At 43.2% G+C, this 13,519-nt stretch overlaps 1 protein-coding gene across 1 annotated transcript in view; it reads right to left on the bottom strand.

Annotated features, from left to right (window-relative positions):
* gpc3 (glypican 3) overlaps positions 1-13,519 on the bottom strand; it is a 90,058-nt gene that overhangs the window by 9,839 nt on the left and 66,700 nt on the right. Inside the window, 3 exon segments of the mRNA XM_035669500.1 lie at positions 7,226-7,337; positions 11,814-11,939; positions 12,495-12,637. Of these exon segments, the coding sequence (XP_035525393.1) occupies positions 7,226-7,337; positions 11,814-11,939; positions 12,495-12,637 (381 nt within the window).

Below are 13,519 nucleotides of genomic sequence, written 5' to 3'. Positions count from 1 at the left end.
CCCGCTTTGGGTGCTTCCTAGCCAAACGACAAACCCAGCGACTGAACATAGGGCCAACGGAGATTACTCCAGCCTAGAAAAAAGGGAAGAACTCGTGAAAAATAACTTACCACACCTATCTGAACCAGGTATGCGCTTTCCCCGCAAGATGAAAGGCATTCAACCGGCAGGAACGGGACATGCATAAAAGTTAGTGGCGCGCCTTAACACTTTGACAGCGTCCAAGAGGACTCACATCATCGCTGTGCTCCCAACACTGCCCGCCCCCTCAAGACAAAAGGAGAGGAGGCAAAAGAGGAGGTCCCTGACCCTCGCATCCAGGGAGTACCCCCTCCTGATCCTAGCCAGGACAGCAACAGGAAGACGTGTGACCCCTGACCATCTTTTGGGGGGCAGCGTGGTCCTGCTCTGACACACCCAGACACGTAACTGTGCGCCAGTGACAACAGCGGGCACTTGTGGCATCAGGATCAGAGACTGCAAGCAAGGGACTGCAGCTGTTCACGTTCTGCTCCTGACAGCCTCAAAGAAATACTTACCGCCGCACGGCATCTTAACACGCCCACAGCCACCTCAGCTCAGAACAACGCGCTGTGCGGCTTCTGTTACGCGCGCCTGCCTGGCTCTTCTCCCGGCAGATCTTTCACTTTCAACGCCGCCCGCGCCTGGTCGACTTTCTCCGCTTCCCAGTGGGTGGTAGTGGTGTGGGAGCAAAGAGGCTCAGTGGGTTAGAGGGAGGCGACCCTGGCTTGGGCCTCAGGGCTGATGGGGGGGAGGTATAGAAGGAGGGGACAGGGAGGGAGAAAGAGGTGGAGGTATGGAGGTAAGGAGGAATGGGTGGCAGTGGTAGAAGGGATGGTTGGGCCTCATTAGCAGGCAGACTAATTGGGAGGAAAAGGGCCCTCACATGCTCTGTCTGACCTCCCAGCCAGCAGGGGAGAAAGCCGGGGTGGGAGTGTGTGAGTGTGGGGGTGGGGAGGGTTGTGCGATAGTTGGATTCCTTAGTTAAGGAACCATAACTCCCCATAACTCCTCAAATCCTAAACTTACCATGAAGTCAGGAGTCTCCGGAAAGCTAAAGGATAACATGCGTGTGTGGTGCCCTAACAGGGATACCAACTCTACCTCCACAAATGCCCTCCAGCTCCACAGAGGTTTACACCAGGTGTCACACTTCATTTAAAGAACCCTCATGGCTTATCCCGACTCACAAATATAGCGGCATAACAGCCCTCCTTCCTCCTCCGCTTCCAGAGCAGTCGTACTTCACACACATAAAAACTAGGAAGGCGAGAGGACAAAAGCCCTGAGGGGGTATATTAAATAACGCTTCAAAAACCCTCAGTAAATAACATCAAACAGAAGTCAGCCTCTTTGACTGGAGCGAGCATAATGGCCAGGTTAGCAAGTGTAAGTTTACAAAACAGCAGGCCTAGTCTGACACCCATGGTGTCTATTAGTCTGATTGTAAGCACACCCTGTAGGAAAAGGCCACTGCATGCTGGCCTTGTCATGAAACAGCTTCCATTTTATCTCTACTGTAATCATAATACACATCAGCATCTATTTATTCACACTTTTCAAAGAGTATTTGAAGTGTGTCTTTATTTTATAGCCACATGTATGCTTACATGTCACTGTTGTATATGAGCTGGAAATGTATCTGCTGTAGTTCTATTCCAAACTACGCGTGTGCAAGATTAACTGCTACAAGCGTGCACAGTAAAAACTGTCCTAGTTTAAGTGTGTGTGTGAGTTATATATTAAAAGGTGTATTCTGTACAAGCATGCACAAGGTGTCGAGCACACGCTGCCCAGGCTCTGGTGGCTCGGAGGAAGTGAGACTGCGTGATGGAATTTGTGGTGCTCGGGATCTGGTTTATTTTCCACCCTGGATTCCTGTCCTACCTGCAGGATTTTCCCAGGTTCTGGCTTCAATTAGACTGGGAAGCTGGGAGGAGAGGAGGGGGATCTGGGGGTTTAGGAGAGGGGGAGAATGAAGGGGGCTGGAGGTGGGCAGGGCGACAGAGCTGGAGTCTGTCACACACAACTCAGCACAGCTGGAGAGATGGAAAGAAAGGCAACAAACAGGGAGAGATAGAGAATGATGGAAGTAAAAGCTAAACCATTTGAACAAGGCGCTTTGGCACGCAATGTGAAAATGTTTGTTATTCTTAAAATGACAGAGCAATTTTAACAGTGCAAGATGAAATAATTGTGTTTTGCCAAAAAGGGATTCATGAAAATCTTCAACAAAGATGTCTTTCATATCCGTGGTATTACAAATGTATCGTCTCCAAAGAGTGTCATATAGCCAAGAAGAGGTTGTCAGAATAATCCCAGGAGGCCTGACCCTCCAAATGGCAAACTCATCTGACAAATGAGTGGGAAACACTCTGTAATCAAAGACCAATCACATAATTGCTCTATTTTGCCACTAGCTCAACCATCTCCTGTGAGATTAGTTGTTCAGAGGAGAAACCTGATACTCTGGGAAGTTAAACAGATGTTCTGAAAAACAAACTCATCTCCTCAGAACAAGAACACATCACTAAAATATGTTCTAATTTAAGGAGCGCTGACTCCAGATATGTCTCTCCACAAGGGAACTCACCCAGGCCAGTTTTTACACAATAAAAGTATTAATGCAGTGTTACAGCTAAAGCAAGGTTCTCATTAAGAAAACAGCAAGACTTCTCGGAGAATATTGTCAACTTGATGTCACCGCTGAGGAAAGCATGTTGACACTCGTCTTTATCTGCTTTGACATACTGCGTATACAGGGAACAACACATGGAGGGGATCTCACACAGGAATTTGTTACACAGTGTAAGCACGCACAAAAAATGTCCATGGCTCCTCACAGTCCCGCACTGTTTAAAGATTCCAAGTCAAGAAGCAATAACCGAAGGAGAAAGCCATTTCTCTTCATCCATTTATAGTGCACAGTTCACTTTAAACTTGGCTACAGCTCAGTCATGACATCAGCTGCTTTAGGCGTGAGAAAACGTTGTTTTATAAGCTAAGGCGACCGGTTCTGAGATTTTTTTTCTTTTGGTGTTTAGTTTAGCTTCACAGAGGCACAAAGGCAAGGGTCTCCCTGCCAGACTGTCTCTGTATCTGCTGATACTCTGATCAACACTGACAACGTGAGAAATGACACATTTCCGTTGCATAGCTGCATTTCACAGGGCCATCGTCACGGAGCACTTAGGAGTGGAGGAATGAAACATCAGGGGGATTAAAGTTGGAAGGAAGTGGATTTTTTGGAGGGGTCCCATGTCCCCCCCACTGTTGGAGAGTGTAGCCCCTATATTTTATGACATAGACTCGCACTGTGGGCTGGGACTGATTCGTGGTTAGAAAGTGGGTCAGTATGAGCTGGAAGAACCATTGATTGTGTTCGATGTTTGAGCCAAAAGGAGAATAATGTTCATTCAAATGGAAAACGTGTGCAGGATAAAAGAGCCTCGTAGGACTTGTAAAGACCCGTATGCGAGTGACCCGTGTCCTGAATGTGGAGCTGAATGCATATAAAGACAATAATGTACACATTCTGCAGCTCTGAACATATTACACGATGCTCAAACACTCAGACGACATCACAAGACTGAAATACTGCAGTTTTTAATCAGCATGGCACTCTCCTGGTTGACTTCCAGGAACATTACGCATACTATCTCATTGTTGGCCTGTTCTCATACACTCCGCGTATAAACAGGGCAGATGAAAGTAATTATCTGTGAGCTGTGGCCTGCTCTCTCATATCAGATGGTTAATTAGTCCATTTGCTTTTAGCCCTGCAACATCCAGAGCTGGTGGTCTTTCAACTGGCGGGGAGGCGGAGACCTTGTAAAACTGCTTTTAACTAAACAACATCACTTTCTCCAGTGCCTTCAGAGGTTGTTTACAACATGCCGGCTCGGAGCAGCGAGGACCATGAAATACAGTGTGTAGTCAATAAACATTTAGCAGGATTATAAAGCAAGTTAAAAGTTCTGCATGACATCAGTCGACTCTATTGGCAGATATGTTTTTTATCCACGCTAGCATCATGGCTTTACGGATGTCAGTCAGCCGGCCCATCACCTCAACAACAACTGTTGGATGAATGTTTTAAAGTAATTATTGGTGCCCTGAAGATGAATACTGATGAGTTGCTGACTGTCTGACAGCAGGTCGAACTTCATTTGCTAGATGGATTGACACAAAATTTTGTATATAATTTTCATCTACCACCTTTATGAGGTGAATGTCTCGACAAATATTGGTTGGATTTCCATAAAATATTCAATTATTCGTGATCCCCAGAGGTTGATTCCAACTAAATTTGGTGATCCTCTGACTTTTCCTCTCACGCCAACATTAGGTTGACTTTTTAGTTTCTTTGTGAAACATCACTGTATAATAGTATATAACATATAATAATTATTGAATTCATCCCTCAGGATGAATTGTAATAACTTTGGTCATCCATTAACCTTTGATGTAGCATCAACAGCAGCCTCAGCTGTACTCTTTGTTTAGTGCTAATTAGCTAATGTTAGCATGCTAAATTAAGATGGCGAATAAGGCAGACATTAAAACTGCTAAACATCAGCATGTTATCACTGTGAGCATGTTAGCATGCTGACTTTAGCGTTTAGCTCAAAGCTCTGCCTTGCATAAAAATAGCCTCTCACAGAGCCGCTGGCAAGGCTGTAGACTCTTTGTCTTGTTCTTTCTTCAGCTGTGAACAATACATTTGTTTCTATCATGTTTGCAGATATCTAGAATGGATATACAAATGATTAGACAAAATAACAGGAACAGCTTACAATATAATGAAAAATGATACATAAACACAACAAACTGAAACCTCAAAAGTTACCATGAAGTTGAGTGAGCTCTCTCAGACACAAAATAACTGATATTGTAAACTTCACAAAGGGAGTATTTATTGCAGGACTATTGTATTATATTGCATCATATTCTGAGGAGTTTCTATTATACTGTGGACCCCAGTATAGTGATGATTTGTAATAAAAATATTTGTGCAATCTGATTTCTTCACAAATGGCTTTGAGTCATAAACAGTTTTACTGCACATGAAATATGCAATCAAGCACAGTCAGTCGCTTTGTCAGATGTTAATCCAGCCCATTGATGTTGAGATCTAAAGGGAAGTTGGAGTTCAGGCAGAAATGTGCTTAACTCTGCTGTATGGTCATCAGATATGGGATTAAAAGCTCCCATGTGAATAGTTAATCTGCATAAATGTCAGGTGTTTATGTAAACAGAATCAAATCCCCATAAATGTCTACATGTAAACCACGTCATCAGTACAACACGGGGGCAAATGAAAATTGAGTATTAGGTTACTGAGAGCATCTGATCACACACGCAGTTTCACTGTGTCCATGTTTCTAAGGGATTGTCTGAATGTCTGTAACACAATGAGCTCAGTCATTTCACCAAACTGCATTTACTTGCAAAATCTCATCAAAAGCCTATCAGGAACCTGATCCACATGGTAAACAGTCTGCACTGCAGCAGCTCTGCTTGTAATCATATGGGTACAAATGTTTGTCCCTGTCAGGGCAGGAAGTTTTGAAAGGCTTATTACATTAGAGTGCGAGTGTGTACACATCCTGTGTTTTTAAGATTAAAGGATGATTCCGGTTTATTACAACTTGGGTTTTATTTTTGTAGTTTTGGCCATCGGTATTATAACATCATACTCAACAAGTCTGAGATCTGGGAATGCTGCAAAGTCGCTAAAAAGAAGTCAGAAGGAGCACACGTCTCAGATGATCAGACAGATATTAAGCAAACTTCCAGGTTAGCCACATTTATTTGGAAGAGAAAATAAAGGTATGCAGTAAAAATATTATTAGAAGTAAAAACTGATCCCCTTATTACTATCAGACTTTATTTTAGCCAAGTTTCTGTGTTCCCTGATGTCAGCAATTTCTTAGGAAAATACATGTTTTTTTCTTATAAAGAGGAGAAAAGATTGCCAAAACTATAAAAACAAAACCCACGTTTTTATAAACTGGAATTATCTTTTAAACCTCCATAAAACATTTAGACTGAGATCTTGGATCAATCATACAGGGGATTTTGAAGAGGGTAAGGGGTAAGGACACACCTATCATTTCTGTTCAAGCGTTGCTCCTCTCGCTTACAGCGGGACTAAGCGTGTATGAGGTAATACAGCAAAAGTAATTGAAAGAATTACAGCGTCTCCAACCACAACCCTGTGTATTTTTCTTGAGGGTCTCTGGTTGTCAGAGGGGGAGTGGACGGAAGGTCCACAGTTGCTCCTTGGATCTCCCAGGTTGTTTAAACAGGAGAGAAGGATTGTAATCCACCATGACAGGCCTGTAGCACTCCAACACACACATAGCAGACAAAAACGCACACATGCAAGCACACTTTTCAGCTGGAAGATGGTGTGTCTGTGTGGGTGTGGGGTCGGCAGCAACCCGACATGTTGACAGCTACAAGTGCAACCACCAAGAACCAGGAAATACAGACAGATCTGTGGGCTGATACATCTACCTACAGAGGCTGACTTTGAGCCTACATGGAAGCATCTCTGCACTCAGTCAGCCCACTCCAAAAAGTGGTTTCCATGGTGACGACAGCAGCGAAAAAAGGGGGCTTCGGCCTTGGCGACAGCTGGGGCTTACTGTGGATTGAGGACGTAATTCCTGTTCGTCACAACAACCCCCATCGCCCCTAGAAAATTAGTCCTCGTCTGGTCGCCACTTTGGTAACTTTGTTTCTAAAAAGAGTTTTCTTTTTTCTTTTGAGCAGTGCAGATGAGACACAAAATAAAGTGTCTGTTCAGAAGTTTCCTTTCAAGGGTATTTTATTGTGTTTTAAAATAGCAAGGTTTTGACATCACCTTGAACACAGCCTGTAGGTGGAGGAGTTTCTCTCAAATGTGGGTAAGAAAGGTCAGTTACAGCGCTTCACTTGTCCTGTGCTGACCCCCACAGGAGCTGCAGAGTGAGACCTGCAGAAGCCTGGAAATCAATGTCCAATTCTGAACTAAGAGGCAGAACTAATGGCACTAAAAATCCTTGCACCTCCACAGAAAAGGGCAGCGCATGTCCACAGAGAAACTTCTTTTTGTAAGTTTTTTAACTTACTGTAACAGACATAGTTAAGCTGTCAGAGGAACAAAATGCACAAAGTGGTACATACACAAAACATGGGCAGCATGCACGCAGCTCACCTGGTTGATGTGTTTCAGTTTGTCTATGATCTGGCTGATGATCGGCTCAGGGGGCTTGTTGCTTCGGGACTCTGAGCCCGGGTGCGATCGCTTCAGGCCAGGTCCAGGAAACCTGATAAGACAGGAAGAAAACATTGATTCAGTTCTTCTGATTGTTTCTAATTGGGACTTTTACTGAATTTAGAAACCATAATTTAGAAAAGTAAGTTTCACAAGTGGAGGTCATAATGAACTGATCACTTCTCAATCACCCCAAACAAGGTGTTTATCACCATCTAGTGTTGATAAGATGAATGACAGCTCCTCTGTTTTTTAGCTTAGGGGCCAATCTGCAAAGCTGGAAAGTTCATTTGTAACTCAACCCTAACCAAAGAACTAACTTTTCCCTCACTGAAGACATTATGTCTATAAAGTTAAACACCGAATCACATTTTTAATGTTTAAAGATATTTTTTATACTTTTAATAAAAGCTGTGGAGACTGCAGAAAGAAACTATTTATGTTCAAAATGCTTAAGCACTGGGCTTTATTAAAATTTAACTCGTAGACACCGTGAGGTGAAACCATCCTCAAAGGAGTTTAACCATTATACAAAGTCTGGGTAATTAATTTCATGCACATTAAAATGGCCAATTAGTGGCTTTTAATCATATCTGGTGTTAATGAGAGGACATTAGCAGAAATGTCCTGCTCCAGTGGTGAGGGTATATTTAGGCACAACTAGCCTACAGGCAGGTGCTTACATGTCTCTCTGTGTAACCGAGGAAACACGGCTCTGTTGACACCTGTGTATGTTATCAAGAGGAGGAGTTGGTGAGTCTCAAACTTTCCCGCAGGTGTCTCTTGACTCTTGGCAGTGGCAGGAATTAACCCCTTCCCGACACAACATCACAGCTGTGCGGAGGAATCTAACTCACTCCTGCACGCATGAGACAGGCGTGTTTAGATGAACTAGAGTCAGGAGTGACAACATATCTTTCCCCCAGGCTGATATGAGTGGTGGTGAGGGCAGAGGTCATTTCTCGGCGTAAATGTCATCTGCTTTATTGCTGCAAATGTTGGAAAGATGAAGGACAAATGGGCCGGAGTGGGGAGAACTGATTTCCAGAGAAAAGGTTAGTAAAAAGAGAAAAGGGCCTTGGAAAAAAAATATGTGTGTGAGAGGCATCGTGTGTGTGTGAAGCATGAGGTCATACTCTGTTCTCATCTCTATGAAACTCCCTGAGCACACACACACACACACACACACACATACACACACCTTTCACCTGTCATCTCCACTCATCAGTCTTCTGCTCTCCCTGAAGTCAGACTTTTCATTAAACTCAAATTACATTTCCCCAGTTATTTATTCTTCTTATTAGCCATGATCTCACCCCCTCTCAGCTGCTAATTATCACATTAATAATGGAGAGAGATGTGTGATCCATTAAGGAGAGGAAAGGAGGAAATATGGGTCGAGGAAGGAGGATTAGGGGAGGGAGATTTTGAGTGAAGATAAGGAGCTGAGGCAGGTTAGTGTTTCACATGATAGATGCCAGTCAGATAATTTTTATAGACACATATTATAATTTAGCGCGTTTCCCTGTTAAACTGTTTTTTCACCACTGATAAGTCTCAGTTGTCAGCTCTCAGCTTGTTATCTGATCGTTTCTGTGTTATTGTTTGCTGCTAGCTGAGCTGATCAGATCAGTTAACTCCAGTGATAACCTAATCTAATCTAACACCAATTTACCACACCATTAGGTCCAGTCTGAATAAATTGCCTCTCACATCCGAATAAACAACAAAAGGAGAAGGGACGCGGGAGTCCAGGTGTTGAAGGAATTCTTAATGGAGTCTGGCGCTTTTCACACCACCTGATCACACTTCCACTCCCATGGTTGTGTTACTGTTCATACACTACTTCTTCTGGCTGAATGTCATGTTGAGCAAAAACAGAATCAGATTTAGATGATATCATAAAAAGAGCTGTGAGGGACTGTATTGTGTTTTATTGTATTTCTTTGAACCTTTATCTTGACTTGACAAATAAAACACCTTCCCCACAACATGTGAAAATGTTTGTTTATAGCCATGTTAGCAGGCGTGGCTCTAGGCAGGGCGATTTTGATCCATCTGTCCAATACTTTGGTCCAGTCTGAAATATCCCCAACAATCGGATGGATTGCCATGGAAGAGCAGATATCCATGATGTATTCTATCGACTTGATCGTGATGCCCTGATATTTCCTCTAGCGTCACCATGAGGCTCACATTTGTGTTTTTTAGTGAAATGTCTCAATAAATATTGGATAAATTGTCATGAAATTTACTAGACATTCCTGTTCCCCTCAGGATGAATTCTAAGCTCTTTGATTTCTTAAATGTCAAGTGTGTAACATTTTGGAGGATCTATTGGCAGAAATTGGCATTCACGTTTTTCTTCTGTTTTTTTCCGCAGCAATCGTATCTCCTACGTGCTTGAAAGGGGAGGGTGGAGCGACAATCTGCAATCTGCAACTACACCATTAGATGCCACTAAATCCTACACACTCGACATTTAACTTTTCCTATAACTACACCATAAGATCAAAATTATCATTCGTTCACTTTGGGTTTTGATCAAATACCTTCCCATCAGCCTCAGTAATACTTTGTGTTTAGTGCTTATAAAGTAGAATGATTACATGCTAAATTGAGATAGTTAACATGGTTACATCTGCTCCACATCAACACGCTAGCAATGTCATTGTGTTAGCAAGTGGAAATTAGCATTTAGCTAAAGCTTAAAGAGCTGCTAGCATCAAAATGAGTCTTAGATATAGGCCTAACAATCTGTTTTAATGGCTAATTGAACATTTGGCCAGCAGACTCCAGTTGAAAAGTAGCTTTTTGACACATTTGTAGTGATGTTTATCAATGTGCGTTGTTCTGAAAAATACACATTAATAAATCCCTGATAAATTCTGATTCTGATTCTGATCAGAGACAGAACTGCTGTCCTTTGCATAAAGTGCATCTTTATGAGCCATGGTACATGTGAAAGTTGTATTTTTTTTGTAACATTATATAATTATTAACTATTTTCCTATAGAAGGCTGAAATAAAATATCAGTTTAGGACAATAGAAAGAAAAGTTATATTACCCTTCATTCTCTAAAGAAGTCTAAAGAAAATAACAATGCCTTCCACTTTTCTGTCTTCCTCTCCCCACTATAAATTTTAATACAGTCCCTAAATTAAATGTTCACGGTTGACACAGCATCTTATCTTTTATCACTTATCACACACACACGAGTTTACACTGTCATTAGATCCAAAAGAGGAATGGAAATTTAATGTTTTTAGTTGACACGGCGTCACGTCTGTTATAACAGTTATCAGTGTGACGCTCTTTGATGTGGTGAAAAGTGTTGCTCCTCTGATCTTGGCTCCAGGTGGGTTGGTAAACACGGCTGATAAAAAGCGCCACATTTAGCTCCAAAGATCACTCCTCAAGTATCGGAGACATTCAGTACCCGACCCCTCCAGTGCTTACCCCTCCCACCCCTACCCAATCTAAATTTATCTGCATAGACAATATGAGGATGAATGCCACGTTTGGCTCTGGAGAAGGTCCTATCTGGGAGGATAATGGAAGATGATCCAGAACAAATCTGAGAGTGAAAATGTACCCAGAGTGAATTTGCAGGCATATGCCCTCGCAGATGACACAGGGAATTGCTTGCCGCAAGATATTGTAATCTCTCCATCATTTCGTCTCCTTTCCTGCCTCCCTGTACTTTCCTATCGCACTGTTTGGTCCAGCTTGTAATCATCCCCTCAGGACAGCTTTGCCCTCATGCCAACCTGATGTCTTCTCCTCAGATTGAGTTTCTTTTCTCTCTATGTGACAGACTCTCGTTCAGCAGTTTGAGAAAGCTCAGAATTTATTCTCAGCCCTCCACAGGAACAAGAGGTAAAACATTAACCTGCAGGGCTTCTCATCTGAAATGTGTTCCTCTGCATTGATTAAATTCTACACATAATTTACAAAGCAGAAAAGGAAAAAAAAGAATGATATCTATAACTATCTAAGCCAAATTGAAATTGGGGCCGGCTGACGGTGCAAGGCAGAAAGGAAGAAGTTATGATGTGTGGAGCCAATGGACAGGGGTGAAGTGAAATATTGCGAAAACCAAATGAGGTTCTGCAGGGTGCACAAGGAGATGGTGGATGAAGGAGGAGAGAACGATCGAAACAGCAATTAACTAAGCGAGAAGAAGGTGACAGCACGCCTGACATTAATAACATCCCATAGAGCCAAAGTCAAGATTTACACTCACACTCAGTGGGAGAGGGGGGCCCTCGTGTGAAGCTCATCAGCTCTCGGCAAACTTACCCTTCAACTCACCTACACACTCCTAGATGTGCTGCTGGAGTACTGGGAATTCAAGAATCAGAGCAGACTATTTGTATTACCGATCATTTAGAAAGCCAATAAACCTGACATGGAACATCCTGCAGGCTGTAGGGTGTGCTAGAGTGTGGATCGGTCTGCAGGTGCATGCAAGGCGTGCAGTGTGTTTTAGAGCTGTTAATACAGGAAAACGAGACATTGATTTACCTGTCTGTCATCTCCTGCCCATTCCAGCAGAGGGAGTGGTTTGCTGGAGCGGGCTCACGGCTGCACAGGGCCTCCCCAAGACCACTGTAGAAGGAGCTGAAGCCCTTCAGGTTGGATATGAACTCCCTAGAGTAGACAGAGAAAGGAAATGTTCAACATGGAGAGGGACAAAGAAAAAAACTTCAGTTAATGTGAATATGACACATCAGCAGGGAGAAGAGCAGAAATATAAATTGTCCGACAGTGAGACGATGACAGAAACAAAGAAAGCAACACAAAGAAGAAAAGGCAGAGGTAGAATAAGAGAGGGAATTTAGCTTGATAAGAGTGAAAGCAGGTCGATGATATCCCCCTTGAGAAAGAGAGAGTAAAAGAGGCAAGAATAAGCAGTGTCTCTATTCCTAATTGACATTAATCTAGCCATTGTGCTGCTGAGGCCAGCAGCCCCGCTGGGCATTATTACACTGTTCATTTAAGCCTGTTATTGCATCAGGGGTGTTAAAAACACTCAAGTGGAGAAAGAATGAGTGTCACAAGGAAACAGTGGAGAAACCTGTCCACAGTGTCAGGGACAATATTTGTCTGTCAGACATATATTGCCCCCATAGTGGTCTGGAGAGCGAGTGCTGCCTTATCAGCTGGAAGGGTCTCAGTCTGGATTACGGCTCCTGATTTCCTCACCTGCGGAGGCCAGCCAAAGTCTCATCAGAGTCTGAGGATGAGGGCTGCGTGTTGCGGGCTGCAGAGGCAGCGGGAGGCTGGGGAGGAGGGGATCCGACTGAGCGAGAGGCCCGCTGAGGAGTGTGTCCACACATTCCGCTCACCTGCAGAGGAGAGAGGAGAAAATGAGATACTGGAACTGAAAGACAGAATTCAGTTCCTTCAACCTCTTCACCTCACTTGTGTTTCATGGCTCCCGCTTCCTGGCTGTGCGCCTGTTTATTCAAACTGCAATGACACTGCAGACAGTAAGAACCTGTCAACAGCCAAACTGCCGGCCTTACTCAGCTGAGCCCCTCCGCAAATTGTCATCTGTTTGGGTTTGTTTATTTTTGGGAGGGATGAAAGCGGGGGGATTTGCATAACAAACAAGTCATTGTATCCTCTGCCAGTCGTTTCCGCCTTGTTCGAATTTGTAATCATAACACTCCAAAAAATGCGAGTGTGAAAATAAGGCCTCTCGTTTGCTTCTTCTTTCCCCATATAAATGCCATTGTGTTTCCACATGGGACAACATAACAATAATAAATAAGAAGTCCCTCTCTGTCTCTCAGAGATAATGGACCTGGCACATTCTTTTCAGGTGCAATAAAAATGCAAATGGCTGTTAATGTTTAGCTTGTGGTTTAATGATTTGCCGGTGGTTTAATTTCCCTCGGGGATACCGTCCGAGGCTTAATTCTGCCATGTAATGTTAACAGCTAATTGTGCCCAGCTCCCCTTTAAGTGAATAGGCTGCCACCACTGTTGCTGAATACTGATGTGACCAGATAGAGCAGCGCTGGACATCTTTATCTAGTGGCAACCGAGGCCACATATACACACACACACACACACACACACACACACAGATTCCCCCCACATAAACAAAAATGAATCATTTCATGCAATTACTCATTTGAACACAATGCACCTAAGCCCATTAACATGATAAACATGCACTCTTACATAATATAGTCATGACAAACACATAAACACACACACAC

The sequence above is a fragment of the Morone saxatilis genome, unplaced genomic scaffold, assembly GCF_004916995.1.
Source record: "Morone saxatilis isolate NCDOM2014 unplaced genomic scaffold, NCSU_SB_2.0 Contig22, whole genome shotgun sequence".
NCBI classification, from domain to species: domain Eukaryota; kingdom Metazoa; phylum Chordata; class Actinopteri; family Moronidae; genus Morone; species Morone saxatilis.
Note: the sequence above shows the minus strand (reverse complement) of the source record. Positions and strands in the feature narration are given on the sequence as shown.